Here is a 17,439-nt window from a genome sequence, read left to right on the forward strand (position 1 = left end):
TATCCTTCTATGTGAGCGTAGTTTCCATTCTTCAAGCCCTGCTGCGAGACTTCTTCCCCGCCCCAGGTGTGTGATAGGGTGGCATATTCGGGCAAGGAATCATCGAAGTACTCCTTTGCTTCGAGTTTTGCAAAGTTCAGAAGACTCCTTGTGAAGAGATAATGTCTATCACGGAAAGGTTGAAAGCTTAGGACGCAATGCAATAAGGTTGTTGGATCTCTCACACCATACCAAGACCCGTGGTCTTTTATGTCTTTTACCGTTGACCGGGGAGGGGCAAACTGCCCAAATACCATCCTAGGGAAGTGGTGGTTATCATTGATTCTGCCATGGACCTCGTTTGCGACGCGACGCTTGTTCACAATCTCAATGCGTGTGCTAGACTCTCGTGCGGAGTAGGTCAATTAGCAAAGTCGAGTAAGCGAGAACCCCGCCTCAAACCCCCGCAAAGAAAATGTACTAGTAGGCAGCTACTCCTTATCTCTTGCTGACACCAGTCCCTTTCCAACTGCAGCAAACACCATGGCGGGTCTCGAGCAATGCCCTGCAAAGATTGTCGAGGAAATCGTCGCATACCTGGACCTGGCGGATGCGGGCAATCTCCGACAGACAAATCGATATCTTCGGTCTCGAGTCACCCAGGGACGGTTTAGATTCAACTTCCGCTCTAAGCGTGTCAAGGTCACGGGAGCAGACCTGCAACAGCTCGGGCTTTTGACACAGCGTGGTTGGCTCGGCTGCGAAACTCGCCACCTAACGCTGGTTGGCGTGGTTAACGACACTATGGCTCTCGAAGCAGGCCTCAAAGCAGACGCAACCGACCCCAGGAAGCGAGAATTGGAGATTCTTCGACAGCGGCGACAGGATTATGAGCAACTACTGGAGTCGGGGAAGATTGTGCAGCTTCTCAGCCAGGCTTTTAAGTACCTGGCGACGAATAGCGCCGAGAGGAAACTCCAATCCCTCTCGCTCGAGGTTACGGTGTACCGTCAAGATGCGGAACGCGAGATAACTCCCCTGGCTGGCGGTGATTGGAGCCTTATCTGGCAGACTACGGCAGAGACCTTCCGGATTGTATTGGCGGCTCTACAGGAAAGTCTACTGGCGGTTGACTGTTTGAATGTCTTTACCGGTTACTACATGCAGCGATGCAGCCTGGAGAGTCGGGAGCTTTCCCAGATTGATTATCGTAACGAGGGACTCTCCAAAGTCCTTAGAGCTCTTAAAGCTTTGTCTATCAGTTTTTCAGACCGGATTCTCTTGCTCACACCCCAAGGCGCCCAGCGCTCCGGCGATTCGGCCGATGTGATCGACTGGTCGGACGATGAGCACGATAGAGACATCGACAAAGTCAGGGAGGAGGCGCAAGATGAAGACAATTTTGTTGGCCTAGCAAGGATGTTAGACGTGTGTCACGAGCTCAAAAGCCTACAGATACACCAGTATCTTGTGAACTCTCGTCATCTTACCTTCCACATCCCCAGCCCGAGGGAAAGGCTCTTCCAGCGTGTAGCGGAATCAGCAGCACTACCAGCATTGGAAGATTGCTCTCTTCGGGGCGTGTTTATCCGGGAGAGAGACTTACTTGCACTCCTGAAGCGGACGCGGCTCCGCAGGCTCTCTTTGGAAAGTGTTCAAATGGTTTCTGGTACATTCAGGTCAATCTTCGATGCTTGCACGGGCGAAACCTCAAGTCTGTCATATCTATACCTTGACGAGCTTATGATCCAAGGGGACTTGGTACACTTTACAGGCGCCGGGGAGCCTAGGTTCAACGCCTGGGTTGGTGCGCATGGCAGCAATACGTTGAAGCGGGAAGGCGAGGAGCTGAAACACCCGATCCTATATCACCTCCCCCATGGAATGCCAATACCTCTGGGATCTCCTGCGAGACAACAGTGGATGCTTGAGCAACGGCAGGAATACGGACCCCACCGATAGAAGCATAAATCCCAAAGTCATGGCTCAGGTGGGCAATGATGGCGACTCTGGAGTCATTGACATTAGCGAAATGCTGTTCACCGTCCAGGGCTCCACGGCGGGAGCGATCTTGATGGAATGGAACGTGCATGAAAGCTCTCAAGGAAGCGGTATATTCTCTAAAATATCTTGCGATAAAGCCGATGCTCATACTACTGTAGCTGCCATGTGGGATAGTCATTTCCGAGTTGGCGGTGCTGAAGGGACTAATCTTCAGCCGGCGGACTGCCCAACAGGTCAAATCGTCGTCAACTCGAAATGCATGGCGGCTTCACTACTGTTGCATATAACAAAGGACTCTTCGGGCTACTTTAAAAACGTCTGGGCCTGGGTGGCTGATCATGGCCTCGATAACCCTTTCAATGCCGACCCCTATGAGACCACCGATGGGATCCCGCTGGACGTCTAAACGCAGATCTCCATTTACGCGGGGAGAGGGGTTCGGGGTTCTGATAGAATCTCAGGGTCCGACATGGCTGTATGGCACCGCCAGCGAGCACTCGCAGACGTATCAATACCAGCTTCTGAACGCATCCAACACCTACCTCGGTCATATGCAGACCGAGACTCCGTACTGGCAGCCAAATCCCGATGCTCTCAAGCCATACCAAGCTGGGGAATTCCCCTCCGATCTAGTGTATGACAATTGTGCAGACGACCTTTGCAAGGGGGCATGGGCACTGGGAGTGCTTGGTTCCATAGACGTTTTCATCTATAGTGCGGGATTCTACTCCCTCTTCCAGAACAACCAACTGGGTTGCACTGACGAGGCTCACATTGAGACCAACTTTGCTTCAAGCCTGTGGGTATACATATCTTCACCAAGGGCAACGTCCAAATCATCACGCCACGCGGGGGACTTCCACCCCTGGTCTTCAACTCCACCACGCGCAACAGATACACCAGCGGCATTGCGGCATGGCTCGCCCTTTCTACACAAGGAGAGGATATCGGATCCTCTCTTAGCGATGGATCGGGCAGCGTGACAATCGATCCGGACCTCTGGTCTGGAAACCCAGGGACTCCAGTTACGATGCAATGCTCGCCGCCATGCACCTATATCTTGCCCCCTCTAACACTCACTACTGAGACAACGTTTTGTTTCCCACCGCTCACTACGTCGGTGACAGTTGGGTTCAACTCAGCAACCACGTTTGAGATATCAGGCGCGACATCCACGCTTACCATCTACCAGATTACCGTTGATACGACCACTATCAGCATTCCTACGGTGACGACCTCGGTGATCCTGTGGTTTGATGAGACAGTTACCGTCAACTCGACCGTCATATATCCCATTCCGAGCATCATTGCGCCCCCTTTGACCACCACTGACCCAATTATCATTTACGGGAGTACTTATCCAGCGCGGACACGCACGTTCTGGCTGCCTCCTTGGCCTGGGTCCTCAGAGCCGCCCAGCACTACACCAACTACAACTACTACGACAGGTGGTGTAACCACAACTATGACAAGCGGTGCCCAGACTACTGGGGGCGCGGCCATAACCTCTGTTCATCACGCGTCAGGACCCCCAAAGCCATCCTGCACTCATGCGACAGGCTGTGGCCATCATTGCGGTGATAGCATCCTGGACATCTGCATACTTTGCTGGATAGGCTGCAGTATTGGGCCTCCATGTAGGTTCAATGCATCCCTTTCTGCCGTTGCTGTTGATACCACAGGCTGACGAGAAATAGCCATCAATGGGATTGGTCCTGACCAGCCTGGGGGCATCCCGCCTGCACTCGACCTCAACAACCTTGATAACAAGCCAAGTTCAAGCGAGTGCGAGACATCAACATTCTTGATCTTTTTGGTGTCCCCGACTTCCTTACGCTGGTGATACTGAGCGTTGCCTCTTATGCTTCGCCCGAACCTGGGATTACGGCAAATGAAGCAATGATTTTAGCGAGCCTTTCTAGTCGGGAAACAGAGACTGTGGCTGTGCTTAAAGAAAATGCGCCTCATGAGCGTACATAGACCATAGATCGAAACGCTACTCTTGTGGCATACGCATCACAAGAGAAGCGAGTTGAAGTAGAAGTTCGAGGGCTTGGCCACTTATGAAAAGCAGAGGGTGATTGAGGAATGTACTGAATGTTAAACTCCGTCTAGCACCAAATGGGAGTTGATTTCAATAAGTGCTTTGTCAATGGGACCTTATGGAATCGTCATCAAAGTGAACATCGGCTCCAGGATGATAACTCATCATTATCTCTTTTTTTTATTGGCTAACTTATGATTCATGTTAGATTATTAATCTTTGAACTACCACCTAGCCGGTCTGTACATTCAGCCGAACCCGATTCAGTCCCAACCAGTTGATCCAACAAGACCGCCAACGAACCTGGCCCCACTGTTCTCAATCGGTGTGGGCTTCAACCATTAATCAACGCGAGATGCAGTTGAATAGGCTCCGCCCAACCACACACCCGTTTTCTGGCCTCTCACACTTGTTGGAGTTTAAATTAAATACCTCTATCATTTGGGACTTATTTCAGTGCAACTTTTGATGCGACAAAAAGCCCCTGCAGCGCAGATCTTGCGACTTACAAAATGGCTCAATCCAAGAATGCTGACAACAAGGAGTCTATCGACTTACCAACTCAAATCATTTACGAGGGAAGTTGCCACTGTAAGGCAGCGAGTTTCTCTGTGAAACTGCCATCTCTGTTATCACAATTGACGGTGATATCTTGTAACTGTATGTGCATTGGCGCATAACCCCTGCATGATTGTACGCGCGCCGTCTGCGTAATACAAAATGGCTTGACTGTTATACTAAGAAACACCCCAGGTAGCTATTGTCACATTGCAGGCAGTCTGCTCACGTTCGTGGGTGATGTTGAGATCTATCAAGGAGCAAGTTCACTTAAGGTTAGCATCTGCTAAAACAGCTACCTGTCCACCCATGATTACTTACAGTCCGCCGTATTAAGCTACTGGTGAAGCAATTACTAAAACACATGGTTAATTTTGCATAGGAATATCGGTTCGGTTCGCATTCTATACAGATCTTCTTTTGCGGGACCTGTGGGGCCAATGTATACAACAAATCGCTAAACCCGAAGTTTAGATATGGCGAGCACGCTGTTAATGTAGGTCAAGCACTTTATTTCTAAATACCTCGATCTTCTGTCTCTATGGATAACCCCTTGTTAGTATCGTGAAAGAGAGCGTACATTTAGGCTAACCGATATACTGTTGTTCCATTTTAGGTGCGCCTATTACACGGTATTGATTTGGAGACCATAGAGATTACCAAGGCTGATGGGAAGAGAGTACAATTACCTCCGTTAGGAGAGGGACCGCTCTAAGGCCCGCGAATATACTCCACGAGCAGGGAAAAAATATACGCGAGAGACAGTTCAAATTCCAGTGAGAACGACTACTTAAATCTCGTCTATGTTCTGATTGACTTGTCGTGTTTCCTTTCTTTGAACGATCAATGTTTTATTCTTTTGCTCACCCCTATCCTATGTAGTGATCTGATGATATTATTTTCGAGGCGGTTTAGACTAATGTAGCAAGCTGCAGGTGCGTATCTCTCCGGCTCTGCAAAATGTTCTTGTGTAGAATAAAACTGAATTTACCAGACTTAACACATGAATCGAATGCCCTATATCATCATTTATTCTAGGCGATTTTCAAGGTTGTGGCGCGTGTTCTACGGGTCCATCTATTAATAAAACATTAGACTCCTCACAAGAAGAGACACTGATTCGCTTGGATTCAGAAGTTTCATGACCTCTATATTCTAGCTACGCTAGAGCTTATTGAACAGCAAGCACTTATAATTTTAGCGCTCTCGTCCAATACGCACGTTACTGAGGCGTGCTATATCGCTTCATTAAATAGAATAGCTACTATCTGATATTGAGCTTATCAAGCAAGTTTCGTATTTCATATGCATGGCGATCACAAGCGAATCTAACGATCTTATATGAATCATAACAGAATCCCTACTTCGACGGGCAACAACTAATGGAGAACTTGTAGACTTGTGGCATGGCTGGAACGTGAGTTCACATGACGTTGTTAGTAACCCTTGCATCTCTTGCTTGGCGAAGCTGCACCCTCAATTTGCAAATAGCTGGCTCCTGTCGAAAATGGACTTCCGGACTTCTGGGTTGTCAAGTCCGACCATCTTTTTGACTATTGGGTCGAAGACCTTCTTCCATCCCACCGCATTCAAGAACCAGGTTATCCAAGCGGAAGTACCTTTCCACAAATACTCACCTTCTCCACGTCTCGGGGTTTTAACCAGAATTTGGTACATGACCTGTCATGGCAAACTCTGCTAGTTTCATGCTATTTCTGGCATGGTTTTGGCTCCTTTCCTTGGCCTGCTCAAAGCAATCGTCATAGAGGCTCCCAGCTCCAAATGAGATATTGTCTGGAGACATGAGGTTGGTTGAAATTTCGCCCATGAATAGAGTAACAACTTTAACGCCATGGGTCAAGCTCGATTCGGAGGGTGTCATTATACGAAGCCGCGGCCATTGTATGCGGCCGAAAAGGTGAAAGGCCAGTCGCGAAAGAATCGAAGAAACGTTTGGAATGAGTGGAGGTGTGCATCTGTCATTGGCGCTGTGAGTCAAGACCTATTGTTTATTCTACTCATCAGTAATGAGATAAAGCTCAATACATATAGTACCTTAACCTAGCATCTTAGCCTCTCGTAATAACAGACCAAGCAAAACATGATTCCAAGCAATTATTCACACAAGACATTGCTAGACCAATCCCGGACGGTACAAATCAAACATGGGCCAGGGAGGTGGGCCTAGTTATGACTGGATCATAGAACTGGACGATGTCACCACTAAGGGTGAGTCGAGGCACCAGGTCCACGTCCATTATGCTCTATTGTAAATGGCCGAGGAAGAATCGGGGGCAAGCTTGAAACCTCGTCCGTACCGATCCTTGAATTCATGGGGTGGTTCATCTCTTTCCGCGCTGTCAGGGACAGATGGCGTATTTGTTGCACAGGTTTGAACCTCGCTTTCAACATGCCGAATATTCATACTTGTCATGTCCCGTGATAGTTGTTGGACGGAAACGTCACTGAGATGGCCTCCAACCTGCCTATTTCTCCACCCAAGCCCTCTATTTTTACCATGAATGGTCTTTCCATCAGTCGAAACCATGAACTGTACTGAATCACCAGTCGCATAATTTTCAATAGTACTGGCATTCTCCCTTAGGCGGGCGTCGGCCTTCGAACAAATGTCCATACACTGGCGGGCTGTATCCCATTCGTCGCGTAGCCTTTGAAGGTCTAGGTATTCCTCGGATGTCATTTCTCGCTTCGATTTCGCCAACAGCCGGTCCGTGAGATCCCGCATATGCTTTTCTAACTTTTCCGCAGTCAGACTAAGATTGCGTTTGCAGTCCTGGAGACTCTCGTTGGTAACTCTCTCAGGGAAGCTATCAGGACTTGCAAGCCCGGGAGTACTGTGGTCGCTCTCATGGACAACTTGGATCTGGCTGATATGCTGAGATAACTGCGAGCAGATTTGGAGGCACTTCTCAGCGCTTAGCCGCTCCTCCTGTATCACTCGCAACTCTGAATTATCAACGTCAGGCATTGCCCTGTCTTTGCCAAGTATAGCGTCAAGTTTCCCATCAATGACCTCCAGGTGAACCTCAAGTTCTTCTTTGGCGCTCTCAATCAGACCCTGATAGGCTTTGAGACTTTCGGCCGTTACACTCGATTTTCGCCTAACAAGGTCAATATCACCAAATATATATATATATATAGGGGGCTGCGATTCTGCTGGGTACAGGATGATAATACTTACAGATTTGCATCCGTGAGGGCAACGTTAATGGTCAACTTATACCCGCCACGAGCCGCCTAAACCCATCAATATCATCACCCATGTACCTAATCCTAGCCCAGTCTCGAAAGCTCGTCCGATTGCCACTAGACCTCGACGAACACTTTAATAATTCCTTTTCGAAGTCCTTACAGGCATTACCACACCGCAGTAGAGGGAGTTTCAGCGCCGACAGGTCCGTGTCGGAATTGGTGTTCACGATTTCGGTGAGCGGACCCAGAACATCACTTAACGCCTGTAGTTCCTCCATGAGGTCCTGTACGCGCCTCAAATGCGTGTTGAAACTTTTAATAGTGTCACAGAGCGTAACGCTAGATTGAAAGGCAAAGGTGGCCAGAGTCAGGAGCCCGCAGGCAAGACTTATGGGGTCTCCCATTGTAAGATCGCTTCGTTTGGTATTAGTGATGGTGAAGAGGCGACGATTGCTGACCGTGCTGAAGAGTCAGGGCTAGACAGGACAGGGCTTTTATAGGTCATCAGTAGCTCTCATATCCAGTCATTGATCATATATAAGCGCTCATATAATTCGCAACCTCGGCGGCAATCGTATTTTGTGATAGAGGCGACACGTATCTCCTCTCGAGGGCGGGGTTGGAGAAATGGGGATGATTAGCTGATAACACATCCGTCTTGGCAGGCAATATTGAGAGCACGACATTATTGGCCATAGGACGAACAGGCGCAAAAAACGCGGCCCTAATTATCTGATCGGTTGGTAAAAACGGATTGAAATCTCTGGGTTGTCTCCACTTCTGTTAACCAACAATAGCGCGCGCGTAACGCTCTCATATACCTTACGATTAGACTCTATTGAACCCTTAATTTGTTGGGCTTCTTATGCGCCACATATTTTTCCTGCACCCTCAGTCCAAAGGATAGCCGCCGATTCGAAATTCAATGCGGTGGCCAGATGGAGGAGAGTCAGTCTATTGGAACGGCTCCGTATGAGAAACAAGGGAACCGTTACTCCTTGTCATGTTGTACCACTGATGATTTCATTATCCAGAATGAAACCCTTTGTAGTGGTTGGGTTTCAAGATGGTCACGTTTCTCGCGTCTGATACATTCCTCAGGGCCTAGTATTCTGAAGTGGCAGTCCTAGAGAGGTAATTGATTGGAGTCTGTGCCAGCAAGTTACTTGCGGTTTCATATGTCGCAAGCGAACTCTGCCGCTAGGAATTGATATTTTGAAGTTGGCGAATAATGGAGCCGAAAACAAAGAATAGAGAAGCTCCTTTGTGCTTTCAGTCGTGTAAATATCAGGACAATGATGTTGTTTGTACCACTAGTGGCCTATGGCTATTTATGCCATTGGTCCCAGAGTTTACTCCCATGTTTTAGATGTGGTATAGCATGCATCCGAGGGGACGTGATGATGCTGCAGTCTTCATGCTTCTCTAGCTATGTGGAGGACTACGAAGACAAACAGGGAGGGCTCGAGCCATCTATGTTACCATATCACAAATTTCTAACAGTGGATATCTTTTGCAGTCTCTGAATTAAGGATATATTAATAGAACTTCTCTAAATTATAAGATATAATGCAGTTAAGGAGCATACTAACGTCTTTTACTTTAGTTCCTGTTAGGGACTTACTTATAGTAGCCACAGAAAGTAAAATAAACCTATGCATCTTATCAAGTAAACATAATATAATAGCACCCATGACATCTATAAGCCCTACAACCAAGTACACATAGCCTATGTTGGCTTCTGGTTTTCAGATGTAAGGGCACTCTGTTTGATAAAAGAACCGCCGCTCTTGCAGCAACCTTTTTATTTAAGAGATCAACCTTCATAGTGAATTTGCCCGAAAGGCTAACGTTTGCGCGCCCTTGAAGTCTTCCGATTATAATCAACTGCCAAGGACAATTCATGAGAACATACCTTAATGAGTTCACCAATCCTGGTCCGAAAAGATGCTATACCATCCGTGGATCAGCCGTATCAGGAGCAAGAGAACTTGGCAGACGCCCAATTGATAGCCAATAAACAGCCTCCCTCGAAGACCTGGCTAATTCTTCTGATACGGCCCCTTGTGAGGGTGGCGTAGATAATGTATTTTCTGCTGCTTATGAACCTTCGGGTGTATTCAAGAGCTTCTTTAAAGAGACTCCTGTTAAACCAGACATCCTAAGGTCGCAGGAGGTCTCTTCCATTACACTTACACCCCTGCTGAAGAATCGTTAGGATAATAATGATCTTATTGACAGTGAAGACGAAGTCGCCAACCTTGTGCCACTACAAGCAGTCATGTGCCTTTATCCATGGAACAATCAGCAACTGAATTTCTCCAGACACCGAGTTCGCCAGAATGATTTGCACACCTGCTCTTCAGCAAAGCTGAGATCTGGATTTAGCACCAGGATTAAGATATTATGACGTCTGACCCTTGATTTGAGGACAACGTGAACATATGCGGGCTAAGTGAAGGAGGTTTTGGTCAAGGATTCATCAAGCCTCTCCCACATTCTGCGAAGTAAGACCAGACCTTTGCATTTCCTACTTGGTGGACCGGGGCCATTCTCTAGAGGGGCGCAGATTAAGATCAACAAAGCTAAGGAGCCAAGTCAGACAAGATGTTAAATAATGTGAAACGTATACTAATCAATCAGCCTAAGTACTATATCTAAGTAACGTGTATACTTACTATAACTAATCTAATAATATATTAATGATAGTTAGAAAATCTTTATCTATAGTAAGAACCACATTCTCCTATATATAGCTAGAAAACCCTAGGCAGGCTAAAGGTAAACTAGCTCTAAAATAGTATAGCATAGAGATCTAGTTAGATTCTTTGAAGGTACTGCAACCTAAAAGGCTAGGATGAAAATCGTGGTTTCGATGATGGTATTTATTGATTTTTCTTATGGATGGTTGGACCCTTCACCTTCTTGGTGCTCTGGGTTACACCAAAGGTTTCTCCAGCTCTGGCTGTGAATCATGTTCAATTATATCCACTACCAAGCTGTAACTTCTACAGTTGCTGCAGGATGTACTATATCAATGTACTGGTGCATCTTGAACATTGTTAATTTATGGCTGGGAGAAGACGTTGAATGGCATTCAAGGCAGGTGGTCATCATGTGGTTTGTGGTGGAGTGGCCAGTTATATGGTACTTGATAGAGAAGACAAACCTCCTTTCGACACTGAGAGTCTTCTATGGCGGGGAATCCCTAGCAATGTCATCATTGCACATTTCAGATGGACAGTTATTTGCAACGGTTCAGGACAAAGTCTCCCGGCCCTGCCTGAGTTGGTGTCCTTCCGTAAGTCCGGCAACTGTCCACTTGAAAGCTCACCAGGACTCGTTGGCTACTATGAAGATTGAGGTACAGGAATTCGTTCGAATTCTTCTTGATGACCTCCGTCGATTTCAATGTAGATTGCCTACATTGCAGTTTGCAATGATAATACTTGGGTGGACTGAGGGGTATTTACGGATAACCCTTTACTGATCATTGTATGATGCACTACGATTAATATTAGAGAAGGAGATCTGGGAGTTCAACTATCACATTTATGCAAGAGAACGTCATTAGCGGCAATTGCTAGCATATACCTTCATGCCAAATGGTACAGAGAGCATTGAAAGCATATAGAATAGGCTTCAGCTATTCCGTAACTTTTTCATTCCAGAATTTGAGGAGTGGGCAACCGAGCGCCACAACCTTGAATAGCCCCTTTTTTGAAAAGGCAAGGGAGATTGAGCCCTAAGCCAATGATCTCATCCCACTTTTACTGGATCTTGGATTCGATGTTTCGCCTACGCCTATTCGACGGTGTGTCTGCTTTCTCCATCTCGCGCCGCTTCCAGTATGCAAGCTCTATAAATTTGTTTTTAGAACACAATCACAGCAGATGCTGCCACGAAACTAGTCAACTAGCCCTCTCTCTGGAGGGCGCAGGCCTACGTATTGAATCCTGGTGTGCAGTATATGGTTTAACCCAAATCTGTAACGCCGAACGTCCATACGTAATGTATAGTGAGATGTAAAATGACGAAAGTCTATACAGTACCGTTTGTTCCTTCCAACCCCTTCACATAATTGACTCATCCTGCCTCAAAAGGCAGGACACAGCCTTCCGTCCTTCTTCTCAATCCACGCTTCACTACCAACACAGTGCCGACACCAAAGTAGACCCTCTGGATCATAGCTGCGCTTGATTGCATGAAGCCTGGGGTAGTGCGACCCAAAAAGCGATGATTGCCAGTCTGGTTCGTATGAGTTTGCCTGGGGTAGAGTGCCGTTAGCCACTGTGGGAACAAATCATAACATCTCTTGTCCAAATGAGGGCCACTGTTGTACCTCATTGACGTAGCAACCTGTATCGGGAGCCAGCTGCCGAAGGGCATGTCCTTTGCGATACGTCATATTAAACACGGCCTGTTCACGCAGGTCCGATGGGAGCGATTCATTCCAGCTTTGGGAGACAATCAAGTGCACGACTGAATCCCTCCACGCTGGGTTCAAGGCGTTATCGACGGCGACCTTACTCCCCGTCATAGTGCCGGAAATCGAGGGAGAGGATACACCCTGCAACGAACTTTGCATTAGATAAGATCTACAAGACCGAAGACACCAACCAAGACCCTCAAGGTTCAAAGGAGGAAAAGGAGAAGGATTGGTGGGGCTGGTTCTTACATCGTGAGCATCCTGTCGAGACATGACGAGCTCCAACACGTCCGCAAAGCGTTCAACATCTTCTTCAACCACCCTTCGTGGAATGAACCGGGACGCTCTAGCCACTTCTGCCTTGCCGACAGACTCGGTGGATGGCATGATTTGAATAACATCGTACAAGGGCAGTGTGACGAGGGGCTGCACTATAGCGGTGACGACGGTTTCGTGCTTCTTCAAGAAGTCCTGAAAGGGACGAAGAAGCTTCTCCGCGGCTCCATTTTTCGCATCGTACAGCAGTAGCGCACCGTTCATTACAAACGGGGAGCTGCTTAAGGTGTAGTAGCCGTGGATTCCGTTGTCCTGGAGGTGTGCCAAATAACGGTGGGCCTTAGCAACGAGTCTGTACCACTCATGCTCGGTAGTTGTATTTCTGGCGGATAGCATGAGATTGATCATTGTTAGCATGGGCATACGATGAGCTCTGACGGCCACTGAGACAATCACTCCGTAGGTGCCACCGCCCCCGCCTCGAATGGCCCAGAAGAGATCCTCATGTTGGCAGGCGTTCGCGATGACGATATCGCCCGCCGGAGTAACAACCTTGGCTTCGATAATGTTATCCGCGCCCATCCCATATATGCCCGTAGCCAGCCCGTGGCCACCCCCGGTTGCCCACCCTACAACACCAACATCCTGAACATTCTCGCATCAGCATTATTGCCTCCACACTCAACCTTTCCGTCCCTTTCGGTCGGCCATAGATCTTCAGGCTGGGGATGAGATCCTCCTTACCATGTTCGTCCCGCCAACGGCTGTGGCATTGTGCTTGGCAAGTGCTTCAAACATCTCTCCGCCCTGCACTCCCGCACCGAGAGTAGCAGCCATGAAGGTTGCATTTCCCCCTGACCCGAGCTTGCTGCACTGGTGAAGCTGGAAGCTTTCATGAAATTGAATTTCTTTCATATGATGAGTCCAAATCCTTGCTTTCAGTCAGAGAGATTTCATGTTAGGCAAAGGGAAAAAGTGGTTACGAAAACAGAAAGCCTTACGATAAACTTCCGTGGTTGATGCTGCGTTCGGACCCGTGGCCAGTGTTTTTGATGTTCAGCCGCAGATTCCACTGCTTTGCGAATCGAATCCCGCCTTGGATATGTTCTGCTTCCGTGGCATTGATAACATAAACCGGGTAGTTGCCGATGGTGCAACCCTGCTGGCCTGCATGCGCGTTGCCTGTGATGCTTGTTCCATTTGGGTAGATCGGGTTACAGCTGTTGTTGGACCAAAACGGATCATCGACGCTGACCGGATCTGCCGCGTGGAAGGTCGATCTTGTCCAGTTGCCTAGCACGGCTCTGCATGCTGCTAAATTATAGTTGGGCTCATTGGGGTAGCACACGGCTGCTGCTGGGACAGTTCGGATCAACCTTCCGGACACGGTGTGATTGAGAGAGGCCCAATCATCCTCGGATGGCCAACAGGAGTCAGAAGGAGTCTGCGGGGAGATGACAATGGCAACACAGTGTTAGTCGATCACCGATAGAGGTGCAGATTGTCGCTTCTTTAGACTCACACATTTGCAGTTAAGGGCATTGGTTATGCCGCTGGCCGCCAGGATAAGGGCCACAAAAAGATGCATGATGCCAAGGCGGTTTATTGTTGAAGACTGTATGACTTCAAATCACAGAGGCTATATGCTATATATATAGCCGTCTATGAGGTTCAAGGGCAACGTCCTGGGTCGGCTAGATTTCTAGAAGTGGTATTGTGTATACGAAAACGAGCCTATCGGAAGCAGTGGACCGATCTGCCGACAATCCCCATGCGGCTCGGTTACCGCATTAGGTAATCTGGCTGCGAGTACGCATCGTCGCGCGGTTGGTGGGCGCTGGACTAGTGTCGCCCGGCGATCCCACCAAGGTCATATAGAGCAAGATCTTCACCATCAGCGGGCTGGCTGCGCAGTTGGCCTGTGGTATTTCCAGTGTGACTCAAGTCAAGGTTTATGGTAAGCCAGCAATGGCAACGGGTCCTCCAGCCAAGCACTCATGCGAATAGAGACTAACTTGTATCCTAACTGAAAATGTCTAAAGTGAGCAAAGATACCTTGGACTCGGATGTTGTCTTCAGGCCGTGTGCTGATTTTCCATATCTCAATGGCAGAGTGTCTCCCTAAACGTGGATTAGCGAGAAGTTTCACGGCCCTGTAGCCGTATAACCTGGTTTCATCAAACCTTAACCCAACAATGCGAGGCGTCGTCCGCGTCAAGTCATAGATATGATCTCATACCAATTCGTAAGCCGGCATGGGCCCAGAGGGAGCTTTACTAATATTATCAACACCCTTGCCTTTGCAAAACCTAAAATATAGTGGGAAGCGCGATCTCTGGGTGGCTTAATTCAGGTCCTCTGCGGCTGCATCGCCACCTTGAAGTTGAATAGCTTCATAAAATATAACACGCGCCAAGTGGTTTAATTTAGTGGTTATATGTTGGGGGTGAGCATTGAAAATGATTGGCTGAACTGCGCCACTCCCGCTACTGGCTAAGATGTTAAGAGTGATTGGTGCAAACATGCCAAAGAGTGGGGTGGACATTTTACCCTGGAGAGCCGTGTGCCATTCTTAAGTGGGCCCAAATGATAAGAAAGCGAAATTCTGCAGTAGAACAAACTATACAAAACATACAAACCACTAGAGTTCACAAACCGCGGTGCTCTTATCGGTCGAAGTACCATAGAATTAATTAATCATACTGTGCAAACATACAAAGAAACTTAGATCATCTTTGAGTTCACCAGTGTACGGAACATCATTCTTTGAACATGTGAGCTCAAGGTATAAGAACGCGCCTTGATTCCCAGAGGAGGTCTGCCGGGACGCAACAGATATCTTCAAATTCAAACACTCTGCAAGAAAAGGTAAATTTCCATATTTCTCTGCCTTTTTAAACCTTCAGAGAGGCCCCTTTAGATGAGCCTAGACTCCAATGGACATTCTTTGGATTCCGACCAAAACATATCTAGTCGGCATGGGCCTTTGTTCGGACGTGTATTTGCTGATTCTTGGTTTCCAGAAGTTTGACAGGAAAAGCAAAGACTCCCACGTTTTACCACTTTATCAGAAAAGAGTCACTACATGTGAGTCTTAGTAGAAGTCAATGATCTGTTAGAAAGACTAACGTACCCTTTAAGCAACACAATGACTCGTCTTCTTTTACTACCAAGGATGCGTCGATTCGTTGACTTCATCAATTCAAGCGATGAGACCATAGGACGAGAGGTGGTTTCCGAATCAGCCGTGTTCCATGTTCCGTTTTCCGATACACCACTGAAAGGATTGTCTGGATATATGCAGATTCTCGCTACGATGCGCTCTGCCTTTCCAGACATCCAATGGACACTTGACGACACAGTCATCGAGGATGATAGAGTTGTAGCGCAGTTTACTCTGCGTGGATCTCACGAAGGCCAATTCTTTGGTGTTCCGGCTTCTGGAAAGAAAATCCAAGCACAAGCTATGAACATCTACCGATTCACAGATGGAATGATTGTGGAGGAGACTGGCCTGCCTGATTTGTTTGGGATAATGCTGCAAATTGGGGCTGTGAATCCGATGGGTACTCATTAGGCAATTTCCCGAACGGCATGTCCCGGATCTTGGCGGGATACTCCTGTATGGCTTATCTAGAAGGACGGATATCGCATGTGATGGCGTCTGGTACTTTTCCGGCGGCATACGCGAATACATGACGGTTTACCAAGTGCGGTTTGGATCGCTCTCAAGAGTAGACAATATAAAAGGCACAGATATGAGAGGGCCCTGCCGGATGAATGGCACCCATGGATCGCACCTGTCCCTGTCGCGTAGAGTGTGTCGAGGCCAGGTGAGAAGCAGAGACCGTTAGGCTGGTAGAAGCCGTTTGCAACAGCGCGAACCGATCCGTTATCGGGATCATAACGATAGACTTAATTGGGGAGCTGCGGCTGAAGCCTGATGCCCTGCTGGAAGCCATGGCCATAGTGAGGATCCGTAAACCGGATGGAGGAGTCAAGCGGATGTATGACCAAGTTGTTGACTGAATTGAATGGAGTCTCGTGGCAAGAGCCGATCACAACTCCTGATGTCGTGTCACTGCTGCCCTCGATGCAACTGTGACCTTGCATCCCTGAGCACAGAAGAGAATCATGATTAGTACTCAGATTAACACCGCCATTCAATCGGCATTATCGTTTTCGCGTGAGCTCTGCTTTCTTTGCGGAAAGAATCGGACGAAGGAAAAGCATCGCCGTTGTGGTTGTAATAACGGGGCCTGTGAATCCCCGTATCTAGTTAGTTTTTCTGCTTTTCGCCTTTCTAAGCGGACTCCCCGTAGGCGCCCCTTTTTACCTTCTTATTTGTAAAAGGCGGCTGCGCTGCTATCGACTCCAACTTCAGCTCTTTGAATCAGGAATATATAGCCTCTCTAGGCATGTGTGCCTAAAACAATTTCCCAGTCTTAGGGCGAACATATTCTAAGTAATACTTTGTCGTCTACTTTCTCACTAAGTGCCTACTGAATGAAGTCCGCTCGTTCTAGAGTGGAATGGACAAGGGCGGTTATAAATAGATCATTGAAACTCTTCGGAATGGTCATAGCTGAATGACATCTAATGCCGATCCTTCCACAACTGCTAAGAGATATCAAGTCGAATATGCCTGAATAACACCATAGAGAAATGAATAATTGAAGTATAGCACAGAGCCTGGTGTGAAGTCCCGTGCATTAGTGTGAGGCTGTGTTAGGCTCTCCCATTAGAAACCTAGAGACGCATGCTCAGCTCTGGGGCTGAGTCGAACGTGACTGATACGTGGTGGAGCCTTGCGTGCCAATTTGGATACAACACCGCCCTTGACGGCGAATATAATACCACCTCACTTATCTATCCAGCTTCTCATCTGCCCTTGCTTCTCCTACGTCGTAAAGACCTCACCCAAATCAGACCAGAA

General features: G+C 47.8%; 7 protein-coding genes across 7 annotated transcripts; 5 read left to right on the top strand and 2 right to left on the bottom strand.

Annotated features, from left to right (window-relative positions):
• Nucleotides 1–522: 522 nt before the first annotated feature.
• On the top strand, nucleotides 523–1,941 carry P174DRAFT_395175 (F-box domain protein; the record flags this gene model as incomplete). Its single annotated transcript, XM_024823670.1, has 1 exon — nucleotides 523–1,941. The coding sequence occupies one exon, from the start codon at nucleotides 523–525 to the stop codon at nucleotides 1,939–1,941; it is 1,419 nt and encodes a 472-aa protein (XP_024679822.1).
• Nucleotides 1,942–1,960: 19 nt separating this feature from the next.
• P174DRAFT_395178 (uncharacterized protein) lies at nucleotides 1,961–2,966 on the top strand (the record flags this gene model as incomplete). Its single annotated transcript, XM_024823671.1, has 3 exons — nucleotides 1,961–2,090; nucleotides 2,142–2,383; nucleotides 2,418–2,966. The coding sequence occupies 3 exons, from the start codon at nucleotides 1,961–1,963 to the stop codon at nucleotides 2,964–2,966; spliced, it is 921 nt and encodes a 306-aa protein (XP_024679823.1).
• P174DRAFT_285984 (uncharacterized protein) lies at nucleotides 2,854–4,174 on the top strand. Its single transcript, XM_024821565.1, has 2 exons — nucleotides 2,854–3,620; nucleotides 3,681–4,174. The coding sequence occupies exons 1-2, from the start codon at nucleotides 3,014–3,016 to the stop codon at nucleotides 3,824–3,826; spliced, it is 753 nt and encodes a 250-aa protein (XP_024679824.1). The 5' UTR covers nucleotides 2,854–3,013; the 3' UTR covers nucleotides 3,827–4,174.
• Nucleotides 4,175–4,363: 189 nt separating this feature from the next.
• Nucleotides 4,364–5,533, top strand: P174DRAFT_412478 (GFA family protein). The gene is made up of 4 exons (XM_024824307.1): nucleotides 4,364–4,687; nucleotides 4,781–4,860; nucleotides 4,968–5,081; nucleotides 5,202–5,533. The coding sequence occupies exons 1-4, from the start codon at nucleotides 4,540–4,542 to the stop codon at nucleotides 5,298–5,300; spliced, it is 441 nt and encodes a 146-aa protein (XP_024679825.1). The 5' UTR covers nucleotides 4,364–4,539; the 3' UTR covers nucleotides 5,301–5,533.
• Nucleotides 5,534–6,565: 1,032 nt separating this feature from the next.
• P174DRAFT_515133 (uncharacterized protein) lies at nucleotides 6,566–8,202 on the bottom strand (the record flags this gene model as incomplete). Its single annotated transcript, XM_024832137.1, has 2 exons — nucleotides 6,566–7,707; nucleotides 7,850–8,202. 2 exons carry the CDS (start codon nucleotides 8,200–8,202, stop codon nucleotides 6,843–6,845), a joined length of 1,218 nt encoding a protein of 405 aa, XP_024679826.1. The 3' UTR covers nucleotides 6,566–6,842.
• A 3,555-nt stretch (nucleotides 8,203–11,757) lies between these two features.
• P174DRAFT_454063 (FAD binding domain protein) lies at nucleotides 11,758–14,091 on the bottom strand (the record flags this gene model as incomplete). The annotated part of the gene is made up of 6 exons (XM_024829203.1): nucleotides 11,758–12,065; nucleotides 12,141–12,368; nucleotides 12,477–13,148; nucleotides 13,248–13,434; nucleotides 13,505–13,947; nucleotides 14,026–14,091. The coding sequence occupies 6 exons, from the start codon at nucleotides 14,089–14,091 to the stop codon at nucleotides 11,895–11,897; spliced, it is 1,767 nt and encodes a 588-aa protein (XP_024679827.1). The 3' UTR covers nucleotides 11,758–11,894.
• A 1,447-nt stretch (nucleotides 14,092–15,538) lies between these two features.
• Nucleotides 15,539–16,419, top strand: P174DRAFT_286037 (ester cyclase). Its single transcript, XM_024821566.1, has 2 exons — nucleotides 15,539–15,590; nucleotides 15,645–16,419. The coding sequence occupies exon 2, from the start codon at nucleotides 15,652–15,654 to the stop codon at nucleotides 16,078–16,080; it is 429 nt and encodes a 142-aa protein (XP_024679828.1). The 5' UTR covers nucleotides 15,539–15,590; nucleotides 15,645–15,651; the 3' UTR covers nucleotides 16,081–16,419.
• Nucleotides 16,420–17,439: the final 1,020 nt, after the last annotated feature.

This window comes from Aspergillus novofumigatus (assembly GCF_002847465.1).
Source record: "Aspergillus novofumigatus IBT 16806 chromosome Unknown P174scaffold_7, whole genome shotgun sequence".
In the NCBI taxonomy this organism is placed as follows: domain Eukaryota; kingdom Fungi; phylum Ascomycota; class Eurotiomycetes; order Eurotiales; family Aspergillaceae; genus Aspergillus; species Aspergillus novofumigatus.

Coding starts and splice junctions, on each gene's coding strand:
- P174DRAFT_286037 (XM_024821566.1), top strand. CDS start 15,652: ATGACTCGTCTTCTTTTACTACCAAGGATGCGTCGATTCGTTGACTTC.
- P174DRAFT_412478 (XM_024824307.1), top strand. CDS start 4,540: ATGGCTCAATCCAAGAATGCTGACAACAAGGAGTCTATCGACTTACCA. Junction 4,688..4,780: donor GACGGTGATATCTTGTAACT/GTATGTGCATTG, acceptor GAAACACCCCAG/GTAGCTATTGTCACATTGCA. Junction 5,082..5,201: donor ATGGCGAGCACGCTGTTAAT/GTAGGTCAAGCA, acceptor GTTCCATTTTAG/GTGCGCCTATTACACGGTAT.
- P174DRAFT_285984 (XM_024821565.1), top strand. CDS start 3,014: ATGCAATGCTCGCCGCCATGCACCTATATCTTGCCCCCTCTAACACTC. Junction 3,621..3,680: donor CTGCAGTATTGGGCCTCCAT/GTAGGTTCAATG, acceptor GACGAGAAATAG/CCATCAATGGGATTGGTCCT.